The sequence below is a fragment of the Oncorhynchus mykiss genome, chromosome 7 (genome assembly GCF_057628025.1).
Source record: "Oncorhynchus mykiss isolate SJ-2025 chromosome 7, ASM5762802v1, whole genome shotgun sequence".
NCBI classification, from domain to species: Eukaryota; Metazoa; Chordata; class Actinopteri; order Salmoniformes; family Salmonidae; genus Oncorhynchus; species Oncorhynchus mykiss.
Genome location: NC_143028.1, coordinates 47,156,727 through 47,176,698, shown reverse-complemented (window position 1 = coordinate 47,176,698; position 19,972 = coordinate 47,156,727). Strand labels below are relative to the sequence as shown.

The following is a 19,972-nucleotide window of genomic DNA, read 5'->3' as shown; positions in this document are numbered from 1 at the left end:
TTTGGGCTAGTGTGCTTTTGCATATGGAAAGAGAAAGCTACCTAGGTCTAGACTTGGCTCAGAGGGAAACCAGACAGACCTATTTAGGGAGAGGTAAACGCTCTACTGCCTAGATGAAGCACTGTCTATTTTATCAGCGTGAGAGGAATGTTTGCTCCCTGTCAACACATCAACAACTCCGCGAAATGAGCCGCAGAGTTGAATTAATTCACGGGAACGGAAGACGGACTCTATTCCTTTGAACGTCAGAAGAATGGCATACACAAACTGAGCTGCAGGATGTCTCCTGTGTGTTGTTAGGAAAGCTCTCTCTCTCTTTCCCTGCTCCCTTTTAAGCTCATTTACTCAATGCTCATGTAACAGACAATTGAAGCACCTTCAAACCACAAATGCAAACAGCACAATGCTTAAGCGTTCAAAATGCCACATGGAATTGCAGGGATGTTTCTGGAAGGGCAACTTGGCACAGCAGTCTCATATTAAAAAATCGTATAGTTTAGAATTAATTAGCACAACTTGGCTCCAGGCCATCCCTGGGAAATGATCTATGGAGAGAGGGGGATGGGAGGAATGGGAGAGAGGGATGGAAGGAATGTGGGAAAATTGAGCAATTTTACAATGGTGGGATAAGGGAGGGTAGAAGAGTGACAATTTGGCTTCTCCCTCCCTCACTCATTCTCTCCCCCTCTCTCCCTGGATCCAATTCCAATGACAGTGTAATAAGCCTGAGTACAATCAGGAGATAAAATCAGCAAGCTATGACTCAGCTAAATCTGTGACAGGCTCCTGCTAAGTCCTCTGTATGACAAATGTAAATACAGAACTAGTCTAGTAGCACCATCTATATCAACAAACACATCAATTACCGTATTTTCCAGCCACATTACGTAGAGAACAATAACCTCAGGTTTGAAAAGAAAAGGAAATAAAAATAATATCCAGAGGTATCGAGTAATTGGGATACAATACATATTTTTAAGTGAAGGAGAGGAAAAACTAAATTGGTGAGTTTTATGACTAATGATAATAAATGATGTGTCAAGGATAATTTATGGACGTTATGACTGAGGCCTGTTCGGTGTAATGGGCACACATCGTCAGAGGGAGGCAGCTGTGCTGTATGATGTCATGAAAAAGACCACAGCACAGTCAGCCTGCAGTGGGTAGCTAGCTATTTCTGCAAATTAATTCACAAGATAATGTACATTAGGCCCACCTACAATACATGTTACAACATTACGCCTAAAGAGTGTCATTATCAATATGAGTTTGACAAAAAATCCTCAAAGCAAAATGACCCATAATTCACTGAGGTACATAGTCTTATAGAGGGATCTAAGGGAGGCTGTTGTGCAAGGGAGATACCATATATCAAGTTGGGAATGTAATCTAAACAAATTCAGCCATTGCCAGTTGGCTTCCCCCTGAGCACAGCCTGAAGGACAGACTCGATGAAGCAGAGCATCAATTCAGCCACTATTGAGACACAGCACAGGAAAAATGACAGTCAAGTGAGTTTTAAATTAGATTTATTTTAAAGTGGAAATACACTTCACCCCACGAAAAACCAATACAGATGACATAAGTCGTAAGAAGCATTTCAAGGACCTGGAGTGGCCTAGCCAGTCTCCAGAGCTCAACCCCATAGAAAATCTTTGGAGGGAGTTGAAAGTCCGTGTTGCCCAGCAACAGCCCCAAAACATCACTGCTCTAGAGGAGATCTGCATGGAGGAATGGGCCAAAATACCAGCAACAGTGTGTGAAATCCTTGTGAAGACTTACAGAAAATGTTCGACCTCTGTCATTGCCAACAAAGGGTATATAACAAAGTATTGAGATAAACTTTTGTTATTGACCAAATACTTATTTTCCACCATAATTTGCAAATAAATTCATTAAAAATCCTACAATGTGATTTTCTGGATTTTTTTTCTCATTTTGTCTGTCATGGTTGAAGTGTACCTATGATGAAAATTACAGGCCTCTCATCTTTTTAAGTGGGAGAACTTGCACAATTGGTGGCTGACTAAATACTTCTTTGCCCCACTGTATATATATATATATTCTTCATTTCCTTTTTTTCAAGTTCTGGATTTTCACACACTGCGGCCAATCCACCAATCATTGTGATCTTAACTCCAACCCTCCGATGTCCACAGATGAACCCATCTCTCCCAATTTAATGCAATGTTGCTATTTCCTTTTGCAATACATCCCTCCATTTTACTGTGATGTCTTACGATGGTCCTGAACCTCCCTATTTGTATTTTTTTTTACAGATGTTGCCCTGAAAATAAATACTTTAACCAAGAGTATAATGATATTTCCCATTGACTGATCGTGTTTTTCAGATCCCATAAGGAATACAGTTTGCAGGTCCATCTGGACCCTGATATTATGGCATAACAACCAGTCCTTGACCTGACTCCAAAAGCAAGCTACCGATGGACAGTATCAGAAAATATGCTCTGCTTCCGCATGGCAGAGTCTGCACAAGGCTGACTGTTCAATGCCCCATATTTTGAGCATTCTTTTTGGAGTAAGTATTTTATATAATAGCTCAAATTGAAACGAACAGATTTATGAATCAATTGTTGTTTTATATATCAGTTCATAGACCCGATGTCAACTTGAATTTTATACGACATTGGTGTAAAACATTTTGACTTTAAGTAAAACTGATACATTTTCAATTTATATTAATAATTTTAAGCATTTTATGACTTTTAATGGGTGGCAGAAAGACTAATTCTTTAATTTCTTCTTTAAGTAATTGTCTCTTCCAATTTGTGGAATAGCCGCGATGAGTTGGTTAGAATTTTGTCTTATACCTTCATACACTGTTGTTAGTTAATTGTGTGACATCATTTTACCGGCCTTGTTTACAATGTTCTTCATAAATATTATAGCCTTCTTGTACATTTTTTCCCAATATATACAATACCGTTCAAAAGTTTCAGGGTCACTTAGAAATGTCCTTGTTTTTGAAAAAAATCTGAATTTTTGTTGATTAAAATAACATCAAATTGATCAGAAATACAGTGTAGAAATTGTCAATGTTGTAAATTACTATTGTACCTAGAAACGGCAGATATTTTATGCAATATCTACATAGGCGTTCAGAGGCCCATTATCAGCAACCATCACTCCTGTGTTCCAATGGCACGTTGTGTTAGCTACTCCAAGTTTATAATTTTAAAAGGCTAATTGATCATTAGTAAACCCTTTTGCAGTTATGTTAGCACAGCTGAAAACTGCTGTTATGATTAAAGAAGCAATAAAACTGGCTCAAAACGGCCAGAAATAAAGACCTTTCTTCTGAAAGAATGGTGTTTGCAGTTACTATTTAATGAAGCTATTAGCTGTTATCTGTTTCTCAAACTAGACAATCTAATGTACTTGTCCTCTTGCTCAGTTGTGCACCTGGGCATCCCACTCCTCTTTCTATTCTGGTTCAGTTTGTGCTGTTCCGTGAAGGGACTAGTACACAGCGTAGTAAGAGATCTTCAGTTTCTTGGCAATTTTTCGCAGCCTTCATTTCTCAGAACAATAATAGACTGACTAGACTGATGAGTTTCCGTAGAAAGTTCTTTGTTTCTGGCCATTTTGAGCCTGTAATCGAACCCACATATGCTTATGCTCCAGATACTCAACTAGTCTAAAGAAGGCCAGTTTTATTACTTCTTGAATCAGCACAACAGTTTTCATCTGTGCTAACATAATTGCAAAAGGGTTTACTAATGATCAATTAGCCTTTTAAAATAATAAACTTGGATTAGCTAACACAACGTGCCATTGGAACACAGGAGTGATGGTTGCTGATAATGGGCCTCTGTACGCCTATGTAGATAGTCCATAAAACATCTGCAGTTTCCAGCTACAATAGTCATTTACAACATTAACAATGTCTACACTGTATTTCTGATCAATTTGATGTTATTTTAATTGACAAAAAATGTGCTTTTCTTTAAAAAAACAAGGACATCTCTAAGTGACCCCAAACTTTTGAACGGTAGGGTATATATTTTTCTATCAGTACATTGGTGTTTAGCCATATTATTAGCTGTAATATTAGATATACCTTTTCTGGAGGATGAAATTGAAATTGTACCCAACTCTGTATGACTTATTTTTAAAAGGACGATACTTTAAACAGGGATCCATTGTCAATCCACCTAAAATGTAAAGTTTTCATCTGCAAAAAGGCAAAGAGCCCAATCTTAAACAATGGATGGGCCTCTCTCCAGTTTGGATTTAGATATCATTTTGGTACAATGGAGGCTTTATGAGAGAGATTTAAAGCCTTCAAAACTCATTTTCATTATGTAAATATGCTCGTTTAACTTCATCTGGTTTGCCATTCCAAATAAGTGAAAGATTTTTGTTCTCGCATGGTTTGAAAAGGACTCTCCCGGAGTCATTAGAGCCATGAAGAAATATGTCAACTGTGATATCACTAGAAAATGAATCAGGGTAATCTTCATGTAAATGGATAGGTGTTTCCCTCACCACATTTTCAAGATTCTATCTATTTTGTAAAGTTTTCTATCAAAATGTATTGTTGCAACTTCGCTCAACTTTTCCAGGATATGTACACCAAGCATATCGACTTTACCATCCACCCATTTAATCGGGAGACCACATGGCAATTTAAAGTTTGTGTCTTTTAGAGACCAAATCCTTAATATAGTACACTTATCATAGTTGGGCTTTAGTCCAGAGAAACTGGAGAAATGATCCAGTTCCTTAATGAGGCCCTTCAAGGTTGAAGATTGAGGACTCAAGAGAAAACTTGAATCATCGGAGTACATTGATACTTTTGTCTGTAATCCAAACATGTTTAGCCCTTTAATGTTATCATTAGCTAACAGTTCAATGGCCATAATAAATAGGTATGGCGACAGAGGGCATCCTTGTTTAAACTTCTTGACAATTCAAAGTTATCAAAGAAGTAACCATTATTTATTATTTTACATATAAGGTTGTTGTACATTACTTTAACACATTTTATTAAAGATTCTCCAAAGTTAAAAAATACAGGCACTTGTAAACAGATTCTAGACATACTGTATCAAAGGCTTCCTCAAAATCTGCCATAAAGATTATACTGTACCTGGTTTCCCTGCACTCTCATTGTCTTCCATTATTTCTAGTAGTTGTCTAATGTTGTCTCCAATATATCTTCTTTTTAAGAATCCCGTCTGATCGTGATGAATTGTTGTACATAACTGGTAGGACCTTTTTTATTCTATGAGCAATAAGTTTTGCCAATAGTTTTGTATCGCAACATTGAAGAGGCCTCCAATTTTTTTATGAGACGGGGTCTTTGTATTGCCCCCCTGGCTCCTGCTTCAGTAGGAGAAAAAATCTGTCCCTCTGTTTGTGTGTCCGACAGTCTGCCATTTATATATGAGTAATTAAAACATGATAGTCATGGATATGTCAGTAGTTCATAAGAAGTTGTACATATCTCTATTGGAATGCAATCAAGACCAGGGGTTTTCCCCGTCTGATAGAAATCAATTGCCAACCATAGCACGTCATGTGCAATTAATACTTCACAACCATACTTTTTTTCTGTTGCAGATAGTTTAATCTATTTTTTGGGCGAGAAGGATATCACAAAACTCATCATCAAGTGAGGTTGAAGGAACTTGACAAAATAACAATTGTTTAAAAAATTGTACTTCCTCATTAAAACAAATCTCTGTTGGTGAGATAAAGATTTCTACATCGTTTGCGGAAAAAAATTATAGGATCTTTTTGGTTGTGTTTCTATATTGAAGGTTTAGAAAAAAACTTTTTTTGCAGTTCTCCATCCAATTTGCTCAGTATTTTTTATAAAGATGAAACCTTTCTTTCCTGAATAAGTTCCTCAAACTTGTTTTGTTTCAAATCTAGATTATTTAATGCTTATGTATTACATTTATCTACACCATCGACGTGTAATGTTAGATTTTCAATTTCAATTTCTTTTCTCCATTGACCGATAACATTTTTATTTTTGGGATGAACGTTGAATTGAATGGCCTCTGAAGGCACACTTAAAGGCATCCCATATGATAAGTGGGTCCCCTGAACCTGTATTGTTCAACAAAAAGTATGTTATGAATTCCTTCGTTTTTGGTAAGAAAGTAGTGTCAGTCAATAATCCCTGGTTAAATTTCCAATATCCCTGTCCTCGTGGAAAGTTTGTCATTGTTACAGTTGAAGTTAGAAATTTACATACACCTTAACCAAATACATTTATACTCAGTTTTTCACAATTCCTGACATTTAATCCGAGTAAAAATTCCCTGTCTTAGGTCAGTTAGGATCACCACTTTAATTTTAAGAATGTGAAATGTCAGAATAATAGTAGAGAGAATGATTTATTTCAGCTTTTATTTATTTCATCACATTCCCAGTGGGTCAGAAGTTTACATACACTCAATTTGTATTTGGTAGCATTGCCTTTAAATTGTTTAACTTGGGTCAAACGTTTTGGGTAGCCTTCAACAAGCTTCCCACAATAAGTTGGGTGAATCTTGGCCAATTCCTCCTGACAGAGCTGGTGTAATTGAGTCAGGATTGTAGGCCTCCTTGCTTGCATAAGCTTTTTCAGTTCTGCCCACAAATTGTCTATAGGATTGAGGTCAGGGCTTTGTGATGGCCACTCCAATACCTTGACGTTGTTGTCCTTAAGCCATTTTGCCAGAACTTTGGAAGTATGCTTGGGGTCATTGTCCAAATGGAAGACCCATTTTCGACCAAGCTGATGTCTTGAGATGTTGCTTCAATATATCCAGATAATTTCCTGCCTCATGAAGCCATCAATTTTGTGACCAGTCCCTCCTGTAGCAAAGCAACCCCACAACATGATGCTGCTACCCCTGTTCTTCACGGTTGGGATGGTGTTCTTTGGCTTGCAAGCCTCCCCTTTTTCCACCAAACATAACCATGGTCATTATCGCCAAACAGTTATATTTTTGTTTCATCAGACCAGAGGACATTTCTCCAAAAAGTACGATCTTTGTCCCCAAGTGCAGTTGCAAACCATAGTCTGGCTTTTTTGTGGCTGTTTTGGAGCAGTGGCTTCTTCCTTGCTGATCGGCCTTTCAGGTTATGTCGACATAGGACTGATTTTACTGTGGATATAGATACTTTTGTACCCGTTTCCTCCAGCATCTTCATATGGTCCTTTGCTGTTGTTCTGGGATTGATTTGCACTTTTCGCACCAAAATACGTTCATCTCTAGGAGACAGAATGTGTCTCCTTCCTGAGCGGTATGATGGCTGTGTGTTCCCATGGTGTTTATACTTGCGTACTATTGTTTGCACAGATGAATGTGGTACCTTCAAACATTTGGAAATTGTTGCCAAGGATGAACCAGACTTGGTTCTACAATGTTTTTTCTGAGGTCTTGACTGATTTATTTGGATTTTTCCATGATGTCATGCAAAGAGGCACTGAGTTTGAAGGTAAACCTTGAAATACATCCACAGGTACACCTCCAATTGACTCAAATGATGTCAATTAGCCTAGAAGCTTCTAAAGCCATGCCATAATTTTCAGGGAATTGCCCAAGCTGTTTAAAGGCACAGTCAACTTAGTGTATGTAAACTTTTGACCAACTGGAATTGTGATACAGTGAATTATAAGTGAAATAATCTGTCTGTAAACAATTGTTGGAAAAATTACTTGTGTCATGCCCAAAGTAGATGTCCTAACCGACTTGCCAAAACTATTGTTTGTTAACATGAATTTGTGGAGGGTTTGAAAAACGAGTTTTAATGACTCCAACCTAAGTGTATGTAAACTTCCGACTTCAACTGTATATGGAGGGATATGTTGATGATCTGATCACATTCAATTCTTAAATCAATACCTTTTTCACTTTTGGCACCATAGAAAAGGATACCAGAAAATTATCAATCCGACTAGCTTGATTAAGTCTCCTCCAAGTATATCTTATGAGATCTGATTTTTTAAGCCTCCAAATAGCTGTCAATCCCAACGTATCCATAATTATCATAATCTCTTTGAGCGCTAGAGGGTGATAGTTGGTAGTACGATAGTCTTTATGGTCTATTTACGTACTTTAAAATGTGTTGTAGTCCCCTACAATAGAGTTATTTGTATCTTGGAAACTAATTTGATTATTATAAATATTTTGAATCGTCATTATTCGGTCCATATAGATTTATTAGCCATAACTTTTTATCTTCAAGTAGTACATTGAAAGCAATCCATCTTCCTTTTGGATCTAGTTTAACAGATTGCACCTCAAGATCTAGATTGTTTTTTATAAGAATTATATCACCTTTTGAATTCCTTAGCACCGTGACAGAAATAGATTTGACCATCCCACTTTTTTCCCAAGCCACTTCATCAGAATGTACGAAATGATACATTTCCTGTAAACAATAAATAACGTCATCCTTTTCCTTTAACCATGTAAAAACTGCTCTTCTTTCCCTATTATCACCAAACCATTGGAATTATAGCTTGCTATACTCAATTCACCAATTACCATGTTGGAGTCTATTTGACAAACTTACCACTATCCTAGTCACCATTTTGAGATACTTATCCATACCTACCAGTGCCACCAGAATCAATACCTGTCTGTTATCCATGTAGCTGTACCATGATAGATGCCCTGCTAAACATACTGTAGCCCCAACTGGCTCTAAGAAGACCTCTAGTTATCCTACAATTTCCCTCCCCCAAAAACCTTCCCCTTCCCAAGTAGAGATGTCGTCCCTGTGACTGACAGACCACCCCCGTACACATAGATCCTAGGGTCCTTAAGAGGTTGGGACACTTGAAAAGAGAACAAAGTGCCACTTACAGAACAAAACCAGGTTAGTAGCCATAAGCATGTCTAACCTTTTCGCCTCGGTTATACTACATGTAATTATTTAATTTTTATACGCATACATTAATTCCTTCCCACAATTGAAAAATAATAATGTAGGCACTTCCTACAAAGGATTGTTATCTTTATCAAGGACAAGCAGTAGAAAATCAACATTTAGGCATGCAGAAATTATTTATTTTATATTACAGCTTGTGATTCCATCCTGTATGGTCCCTAACATCATTACTCTATAGAAACGTCTGTTTGATGCATACAAGCACATGCCCCATCCACACATACACATCTACACCTCTCCCCTTCCACCAATACCCCCACCTACACAGGCCCTCATGCACACACATACACAAACAGTTGTTTCATCCCCAGAGCCTAGCTCAAGAGTAGACTTGCTATGTGAATGCATATACCATTGTAGTTGTTTGAGAGGCGTACCAAAATTGAGCAGGGATGGGAAGATTTGATAAGCCAATGTATATTCCTGGCTGATGGAGATTGGATACCCCCCTTCCCCAAAACACACACTCACGCTGGTTCCTTGTGGAGACCCTTTTTCCCCGGCACCCCCTGTGCAGTCAGACCATTATGATGCTGTGCTGCCAAGGCCACAGTATTCTGCCCCCTCCCTGATTGTCAGAATGTGACCATCCCCCAAAGGGTTACAGTCAGTGTTGCCAGCAATGCCACTACCTTGGTGGGGTACTCCACCACAATTCCCACCGGCTATCATTTATGTCTTAGATAATAGGGTTGTTGGCTGTTAGTCGAAGACACATCAAAGACACATTCTACCTGTAATGAAGGTTAACCCTTTACCAGAACACTCTATCGCAAGGCTGACATACAGCTTACTGCAGCATTTACCTACATGAAGGTATTCAAGACAATACAAATAAATAACATTTACCTGGGGATATGCACTGCTTGTCATTGGACGATTCGATGCCTGCTCCAATCAGGTTCATTATCTTGTCAATCTGAGGAGGAGAAGCAGAACAAACCAGATATGGCTACCCTAAGATTCAACAATAGCACTATTAAACATATTCATCATTTCCATAACACAAATAAATGTAATATAGTATATTTTCAGAGTCTGTAACCTTATCCTTTACTGCTAACATTTCTTAAGACAGGCCAAGTCCTTGATTAATAAGCTTCAACATTTTCTCATGCATCTTGTGTCTGTATGTTTACAGACAGTGTAATGTTGATTGAACATGGAGGCTGACTGAGGAGGAGGGCTGAAGACGGAGGAGGGTTATTTAAGAGTAACATGCTGACCACACAGCTTGCGTGTGCGAGCATTGCAAAATAAATGTACACAAACATGTTATTCAATAATTTCTCCCACACTGCTCGCGTGCGTCAACAAGTGTCTACATAGCCAGGCGTTAAAATATAACTTGTTTCTATTTGTGACGCTTGACGCGCTGCAAGTCCCGCCTCACCCATCTCCTCATTGGTTTTTATGAGCATATTCCCACATGGGTGATTGAAAAATGTACTGAGGTCCACACTCCTGTTGATGGTGGTAATGCACCTTAAACTTGGTTGCCAACTGCCATACAAAGTCCAATGAAGAAGAAGAATCCTAAGGGAGAGATTACTAGAAACAAACTCGGTTTACCCTTTTATCTGTGGATTAATTGTTGGAGGAGAGGGCCTTGTGCATTTCAAGTGAAATAACAACCCAATGTTTATATCCCAGGACAAATTAGCTAGCAACAGCAAGCTAGCTAGCTAAATTGCCATAAATGTTTAATGCTTTTCAACCTGCCACCAAGTTTATATACAGTGCCTTGCAAAAGTATTCGGCCCCCTTGAACTTTGCGACCTTTTGCCACATTTCAGGCTTCAAACATAAAGATATAAAACTGTATTTTTTGTGAAGAATCAACAACAAGTGGGACACAATCATGAAGTGGAACGACATTTATTGGATATTTCAAACTTTTTTAACAAATCAAAAACTGAAAAATTGGGCGTGCAAAATTGAACTTTTTGGCAACAATGCAAAACGTTATGTTTGGCGTAAAAGCAACACAGCTGAACACACCATCCCCACTGTCAAACATGGTGGTGGCAGCATCATGGTTTGGGCCTGCTTTTCTTCAGCAGGGACAGGGAAGATGGTTCAAATTGATGGGAAGATGGATGGAGCCAAATACAGGACCATTCTGGAAGAATGGGACGGAGATTTGTCTTCCAACAAGACAATGATCCAAAACATAAAGCAAAATCTACAATGGAATGGTTCAAAAATAAACATTTCCAGGTGTTAGAATGGCCAAGTCAAAGTCCAGACCTGAATCCAATCGAGAATCTGTGGAAAGAACTGAAAACTGCTGTTCACAAATGCTCTCCATCCAACCTCACTGAGCTCGAGCTGTTTTGCAAGGAGGAATGGGAAAAAATGTCAGTCTCTCGATGTGCAAAACTGATAGAGACATACCCCAAGCGACTTACAGCTGTAATCGCAGCAAAAGGTGGCGCTACAAAGTATTAACTTAAGGGGGCTGAATAATTTTGCACGCCCAATTTTTCAGTTTTTGATTTGTTAAAAAAGTTTGAAATATCCAATAAATGTCGTTCCACTTCATGATTGTGTCCCACTTGTTGTTGATTCTTCACAAAAAAATACAGTTTTATATCTTTATGTTTGAAGCCTGAAATGTGGCAAAAGGTCGCAAAGTTCAAGGGGGCCGAATACTTTCGCAAGGCACTGTAGTTGGTTCAGAGTTAATTTTGATATTCCAACCTGCGTGCCCTGATCGTGTCTGGTGTGGGTGGACAAAATCATCATGCAGACGCATGTGCGCAAGTGGCCTGGTCAGCATTTACACAAAAATGTTGGTAGCATTTTAATGGTCATTCACACTCCCTCCACCACTCAGCAAAAACACAGCGGGGTAATAGGGTCACTCACAATTTAAAGCGTTTGAACCTTGTGTGCACGAAGCACATGGGAAAGTGGCAGGGCAAATAGATCTCTGCAAAATTACCTTTATGAGATTAAATAAGGCTCTCTGTCCCTTCTCTGAACAGAAAGGGAAAACATGCAGTATACAGAGAGAAACAACAAGTCTGCCTGGGGGTTAACACAGAACAATACAGCAGATTATGGACCTAAAACCTCTTCTCTCTTGGAAAAGAAAGGATCATAATGTATCTTAAAAGCAAAGTCAAGAAGAATATTGCAGTAATATTGCACAGTTTAGCCTTGTATTTTTGTGTGAGAACTAGTGTGACATTCTCCAGCACCCTTTCCTCTAGACAGACTGGGATTATGGGAAGAGAGATTCTCAGAGCCATGGAGGGAGCTAACTGTACACTAACTGTTCAAGTGGTAGCTAATGCCATAATACAGTGCTATCCTGTGATTAAATCTGTATTGTATACAACTATAAGAGGATGAAAATCTGAATTTGCTTTCACTAATTACACTGGAGACAAATAAAGGGCTATTTAATGCAATATTTAGTATTTGAGAAGTCCTATGCACTTTGCTAGTGGCATAAACACTCAGGAAAAGCCTTGATTCATTTAGAAGTCAGACACGTGGGAAGCATGGCAGCTCCCTACAGCGATACAAACCTTACATATTCCACTTTGAATTAACCCAGTTACATTCTATATCACACACATACCAGCACCACATTGCCCATAGTGCACCTTATCTCGGCCCAAAAGCAGCTTTTTGAGGAATTCCATCTCACTACAATTAAAGAGGTATATTATTTCAGCCCGAGAGTAATAGAATTAAGGCTACATAACTGTCCCACATCATCACTCTTTCCAGATGTGCAGGACATCAGTAGAGAACAAATCGGTGGAAAATGTGTACAAAAAACTAGTCAGTGTAGCTATCATAACGCATAACATAATAGATGATTTTTCAAACTGAATTGTGAATTGTCTTACAGTAGAATGCACATATGCACTATTTTCCAGTAAGCTCTTGAGTGGCAAGCCTTTGATTAGTGTGACAATGAGTGGGAATAATCAAGTATGGTGACTAGAGGTCGACCAATTAATCGGAATGGCCGATTAAATAGGGCTGATTTCAAGTTTTCATAACAATCGGAAATGGGTATATTTGGGCGCCGATTTTGCAGATTCTTATTTTTTATTTTTTTAGACCTTTATTTAACTAGGCAAGTCAGTTAAGAACACATTCTTATTTTCAATGACGGCCTAGGAACGGTGGGTTAACTGCCTTGTTCAGGGGCAGAACGACATATTTTCACATTGTCAGCTCGGAGGAGCCAATCTTGCAACCTTATAGTTAACTAGTCCAACGTTCTAACCACCTGCCTCTCATTGTACGCCTGTTACTCGAATGCAGTAGAAGCCAAGGTAAGTTGCTAGCTAGCATTAAACTTATCTTATAAAAAACAATCAATCAATCAATCATAATCACTAGTTGGCCTCCCGGGTGGCGCAGTGGTTAAGGGCGCCGTACTGCAGCGCCAGCTTTGCCACCAGAGACTCTGGGTTTGCGGTAGGGAAATCCTTGTCTCATCGCGCACCAGCGACTCCTGTGGCGGGCTGGGCGCAGTGCGCGCTAACCAAGGTTGCCAGGTGCACGGTGTTTCCTCCGACACATTGGTGCGGCTGGGGGGCAGCCTGGCTCATTGTGAACTAATTTGCCAGAATTTTACGTAATTATGACATACATTGAAGGTTGTGCAATGTAACAAGAATATTTAGACTTATGGATGCCACCCGTTAGATAAAATACAGAACGGTTCCGTATTTCACTGAAAGAATAAACGTTTTGTTTTTGAAATGATAGTTTCCGGATTCGACCATATTAATGACCAAAGGCTCGTATTTCTGTGTTATGTTATAATTAAGTCTATGATTTGATAGAGCAGTCTGACTGAGCGATGTTAGGCAGCAGCAGGCTCGTAAGCATTCATTCAAACAGCACTTTCGTGCGTTTTTCCAGCAGCTCTTCGCAAGCACAGCTCTGTTTATGACTTCAAGCCTATCAGCCTAATGGCTGGTGTAACCGATGTGAAATGGCTAGCTAGTTAGCGGGGTGCGCGCTAATAGCGTTTCAACGTCACTCGCTCTGAGACTTGGAGTAGTTATTCCCCTTGCTCTGCAAGGGCCGCGGCTTTTGTGGAGAGATGGGTAACGCTGCTTCGAGTGTGGCTGTTTTCGATGTGTTCCTGGTTTGAGCCCAGGTTGGGGCGGGGAGAGGGACGGAAGCTATACTGTTACACTGGCAATACTATAGTGCCTATAAGAACATCCAATAGTCAAAGGTATATGAAATACAAATGGTATAGAGAGAAATAGTCCTATAAATACTATATTAACTACAACCTAAAACATCTTACCTTGGAATATTGAAGTCTCATGTTAAAAGGAACCACCAACTTTCATATGTTCTCATGTTCTGAGCAAGGAACTCAAACGTTAGCTTTTTTACATGGCACATATTGCACTTTTACTTCTCCAACACTTTGTTTTTGCATTATTTCAACCAAATTGAACATGTTTCATTATTTATTTGAGGCTAAATAGATTTTTATTGATGTATTATATTAAGTTAAAATAAGTGTTCATTCAGTATTGTTGTAATTGTCATTATTACAAATAAAAAACAAATAATCGGCCGATTAATCGCTATCGGCTTTTTTTGATCCTCCAATAATCGGTGTCGGTATCGGCGTTGAAAAATCATAATCGGTCGACCTCTAATGGTGACCACAAAGAAGTATATTACATTATAAATATTATAGCACAGTTATGAAGTCAAGGGCCTGTTGATGGACTCTGTTAAATCAATTGTGCTCTTCTTAAAAGTGATCAGACTGTATTCAGGTGGGATCTATATGCTAATCCTCTTAGTGGGCACTTCAATCTCTGCTGCTGTCACACTGTTCTGTTACCCACATCAAGGACCCAGGGAGAAGACCTGTTGGGAAGCTTACCCTAACCAGGGCCTTTCATGGGTCTATCGCTCAGGATTAAATCTGTATAGTAATGTATAGTATCCACATTATTTTTTATGGGAATTCAACTAATTTAAGACAGTCAAGCCACAGCTATTAATTTAGCTGTCCCCATATGAACAAAAGTTAATTGGTTAATTATATACCCATCTGTGTAGATCATGACGAATCACTGTCAGCTATAAGCTTTGAGCTGGATAGCCATTAAACTACTTTACCAATTAGCAATTAGGAGCCTGGACTGTAAATCCCTTTGCCAGATTGAATAGCAGCAGCTCTTTATGGAACTTTTCTCCTGCCTTTCTCAGTATCTAGGCACAATAAGAATGTGTGGTCCATAAGTATTGCCTTTTCACTGCAGGTACACTACAGTTCAAAAGTTTGAGGTCACTTAGAAATGTCCTTGTTTTTGAAAGAAAATCATTTTTTTGTCCATTAAATCAAATTGATCAAGTTGATGTTATTTTAAATGGACAAAAAATGTGCTTTTCTTTAAAAAATAAGGACATTTCTAAGTGACCCCAAACTTTTTAAAGGTAGTGTGTATTACAAATGAACGGTGAAGTTTAGCCATCAGGAGGTAATATGAGGCAGGGGGTTAAGCCAGATTGGTATGTAACAGGATCACTAATGCAGGACAGGCCACAGTACAGACTAATAGACTGATGGTGGAACCAAGAGGGCACCTCAAAGACGGGAGTTTTTTTATGGATCTCATTGTCATGCCTGTTTCACCTATGGACTATGTTCACAGCTGAACTGCCCATTGGCTCCATGCCTAGATGACGAGAGGAGACGTTTAATCAGATGTTCAATCAAGCATATTTGCTCACATGCCCGACACAGCCTGCTCTCTGTCAGTCTGGCGCAGTGGGATGGGGACATCAGGTGGATGTGTTTCGCTGGGTGAGCCAATGCAGACCCAATCTGTCAGGTGAGTTTGTCAAACTAGATATTATAAATAGATCTCTGCCCCAGCTAGCCACATGAATTATGGAAGGACTTAAACCAGCATATGTGCTGAACATGTTAGTCTTTCCAAGCTGAAATTATTTTCAGCCAGCGCCCCAATAGACTAGAGCAATGTTAACACAATGAGGGAAATGGACGAGAGCATGCCACAACACACTTATATGCACGCACGAGCAAACACACACTACAACCACAATCATCTCTCTGATATAAAAAGCTAATTTGAAGTACTCTCACTAATGAATGAAGATATTCAAAGTATCACTAATGAATGGAGATGTTCAAAGCATTACTAATGAGTGGAGGTATGGAGATATGCAATCTTTAACATGTCTGGTTTGGACACTTGTTCCTTTAAAGAATTTAACAAATGTGCTCAAGATGTAAAGCTGTTGATAATTGATGTCATCAAACCTGTCATTAGCATACCGTGTGATGATCCCTTGCTTGCTAGAGTGCTTTCCCGCATGGAGGACCACTCTTATGCTTAAATGCCCTCAATATAACCCTTACATCAAATCAAATAATTGGGACAAGCATAGGGCAGGCTAATGACAAGAAATCACAAATATACCGGTAAATTACTTCAGACAATTATGAACAGTGTGTGTGTGTGTGTGTGTGTGTGTGTGTGTGTGTGTGTGTGTGTGTGTGTGTGTGTGTGTGTGTATGCGTAATAGACCCGGGCTCTGGACTGTCTGAGGGGGACGGGCCGTTGTTAAGCTCCTTATGAGTATGTCTGAGTAAGTATTTGTCCCTGCGTCCTCTCCCCCATCCTGCTCCAAATGAATCCCTAAAATCTACACGAGAAACAGACACACGGGGGCAGCTGCAAAACAGGATGCCCTTGAGAACAGGACACCCCACCCAGCAGGGCCTGAGTAAACAGTATTGTCAGGGAGCAGAGAGTAGAGGGGAGAGCAGAGAGAGGGCCGGGGAACTAGGGAATAACAGGGGGAATGGCCACGGGGGGAGACACTGCTGAGCCAAAAGAGGCAATAACCTCTATCTAGACTAGAGTTCAGCACAATGCATCTTTAGACCAGGATGGAATCTGTAAACATACAGTAAGCGCTGAGGCTGGGGCTCTGTCCTGTATTAGCCTTCCAGAGAGCAGGAGAAACAGTGGGAACAGGGGAGACCAGGCATGGGCTGACCTCTGGGAAGCAGTCTGGCTGTATCTGGAGTGACATTCCAAGCCCAATTAGCCTTTTGTGCCAGGGCTGCTATGGGGTATCGGTGGGAGTGATCAGGCCACTCATGCGTTCAGCACTTGCCTGCAGGCATTCTGCAGTGACTGTATAGGTAAAGTCAGTGCCACTGCCCTCCTGCCTCTCACTCTTCTTCCTTCCTCTCTTTATCCCTCATTACAATACTCCCCCTCCTTTCCCCCGAGCCCCTATAGGAGTTAAAAAGCTCAATTGGTAGCCGGTCTATGCATTAACTCTCCCAGTGCCAATCCCTGCCTCTTCTCCCACCCAGAGAGCCCAGAGTATTACCTCATCCCACTCTGAGGCGAAGGAGGGCGATCTCTCCATCCGTTTTTTCCCAGAGCTGCAGTTGGTCACAGACTCACAGTGGCCGTTCAGACCCCCATTCTCTTCACTCAGGGAAGACGCAAACAGGTCTGAGTCTGACTTGGAGAGGCTGCGGGTCAGCTTCAGGTCCACCGGAGCCCTCAGCCTGACTGGAGGTACAGACACGGCACCTGGTGACTCCCATGCCTTGGCCTTGGCAGTGTGGACAACCGTGGCATAGATGGGATCAGCGTCCAGGAGGGAGGCTGACATGACTGTTGAGCTGCCTGTGTGGCAGTGTTAGAAACTTAGCCTCCCTGTTCTCAGGCCTCAGGCAGCAGTTTCTCCTCCTTTTCCAGCAGCCACTGGTAAGAGTAGATAGTGCTATAAAACACTGTAGGATCCAGAAGTCTCAGTCTGTGCCGAATTGTTGTTTTCTGGGTGAATTCTGAGAAAAATCCAGACAGAAGGGATGATGTAAGAAACTGTGTGACAGAAAACCGCCTACTACATCCATTCCTGTTTAAAATATATAAAATCTATTCCTGTTTAAAACATGACATCTATTCCTGTTTAGGGAAAGGGAGTATGTAAAAGAGAGGCTTGCTGCTATGTGTGTCCATGGCTCAGATACAATCATCAGGCGCCACCCACTAGTGGTATCCGGCTGCCCTTCCCTCAGTGACTGCTGCCTCAAAGATAATTTTTTTAACGTTTTCCTTCCCCTCCCTGAATGTCTTTCGCTCTCTCTCTTCCTCATTTCTTATTCTTAACCAATATAGTATTATTCAAATGGATTTTTATCAAACATGGCTAGACAGACTATTCCCGACAGGACATACACAGAGTTTACAAAACATTAGGAACACTTTCCTAATATTGAGTTGCACCCCCTTTTGCCCTCAGAACAGCCTCAATTCGTCAGGGCATGGACTCTACAAGGTGTTGAAAGCAATCCACAGGGATGTTGGCCCATGTTGACTCCAATGCTTCCCAAATATGTGTCAAGGTGGCTGGATGTCCTTTGGGTGGTGGACCATTCCTGATACACACAGGAAACTGTTGAGCGAGAAAAACCCATCAGCGTTGCAGTCTTTTTGTCACCCTCTGAATGACACACATACTGTACACAATCCATGACTCAGTTGTGTCAAGGCTTAAAAATCCTTATTTAACCTGTCTCCTCCCCTTCGTCTACACTGATTAAAGTGGTTTAACAAGTGACATCAATAAGGGATCATAACTTTCACTTATATCCACCTGGTCAGTCTATGTCATGGTTCTTAATGTTTGTATTCTCAGTGTATTGGCTGAAAGTAGACACTAGAGTGAAAAAACAGGAGGAAAATCCCAAAACGTCTGTGATAAACACACACACACACACACACACACACACACACACACATTGGTTTTACTATACAAGTGCTCAAGAAAACATTTATTCCCATTCAAAATCTTATTTTCCCTAACCTCTAACCATAACCCTAACTCCTAACCCTAAACCTATCCCCTAACCCTAATTCGAACCCTAACCCTAAACCTAACCCCTAAGCCTAAAATAGCCTTGTCAGAATCTTCCTTGTTTTACTCTCCTTGTGAGGACTTTTGGAACCCAAAATGATAGTAAAGTTAGACCACACACACACACACACACACACACACACACACACACACACACACACCCATACACATACATACAGACACAGAGAGAAAGAGAGAAAGAAAAAAAGAAAGAAAATGATTCCAATAAGGCACTAGAATAGAATCAGATTCCACATTTTTCAAGAATCAAGCTGCTTTCTACTGTACTAGAAGGATGCTCTCTCTGTGCTTGTTATTCTAAAACTCATCAAACATAGCGACTGTTAGTAAGTAATTTGACAATTAGTACAATTAGTAATAGCTTTCAAAAGACCATGTGAAATCCCCATTCATAAGCTTTCCCATACCTGCAAACTTTGTCTGGACTGTATCCTGAGAGGAGCTGCCGTCCCGTTCTTCGCCTGTACTCTGACTCCCTATCGGAGGACTTAGTCTGTCCTGTCCTGATTCGTGGTGGGGATCTAAGGCCTGGCCTAATTCAGACTGACAGCTGGGGTGCCTGCCTGTTCAGAGGGAGGGTTGTCTGGGACGATTCCTCCACCACAATGTGTGCTGTACCACTGGGTCTTGGATAAGCCCCTGCATGAATTAGTAGAGTATATTTTCTAGTCATGATATTTGCTCCATTAGGCATTGCAATGGTTAAAATGGACAAACAGACTTGACTTGAGAAGAATGCTGTACAGATCCCACACACTCTCAAATGCTGAGCAGTCTATTCATTAAGGGTGGATTCTGACAAAGGGCTCTCTTTTAAGGCGTGCTTAGCATTCAGCAGTGCCCGCTGCTCTGCACTGTGTACGCCTGCCCTGTAGTGCTCTCAACCAGCCAAGTCCCTGGCCTGCCCACCTCTTCCCTTTGGGTAGGGCTGGTATGTAATGTCGTGGCCAAAAGTGTTGAGAATGACACAAATATTAATTTCTACAAAGTTTGCTGCTTCACTGTCTTAGATATTTTTGTCAGATGTTACTATGGAATACTGAAGTATAATTACAAGAATTTCATACATTTCCAAGGCTTTTATTGACAATTACATGAAGTTGAGGCAAAG

The 19,972-nt window shown here is 40.3% G+C and overlaps 1 protein-coding gene across 12 annotated transcripts in view; it reads right to left on the bottom strand.

The window, feature by feature from the left end:
• LOC110527982 (ankyrin repeat and SAM domain-containing protein 1A) overlaps positions 1-19,658 on the bottom strand; it is a 46,025-nt gene extending 26,367 nt beyond the window's left edge. For 6 of the 12 annotated variants that reach the window (XM_036983489.2, XM_090241159.1, XM_021609650.3 and 3 more), the window contains exons 1-3: positions 19,269-19,511; positions 17,302-18,378; positions 9,769-9,838 (exon numbers count right to left, since the gene is read on the bottom strand). In XM_036983489.2, coding sequence (XP_036839384.2) covers positions 9,769-9,838; positions 17,302-17,592 — 361 coding nt within the window. In that variant the 5' untranslated portion in view covers positions 17,593-18,378; positions 19,269-19,511. Of the gene's footprint in view, positions 1-9,768; positions 9,839-17,301; positions 18,379-19,268 lie in introns of those variants that run through there. The other 6 variants (XM_090241158.1, XM_021609648.3, XM_090241160.1 and 3 more) reach the window with 2 other exon arrangements.
• Between the last annotated feature and the right edge of the window lie 314 nt (positions 19,659-19,972).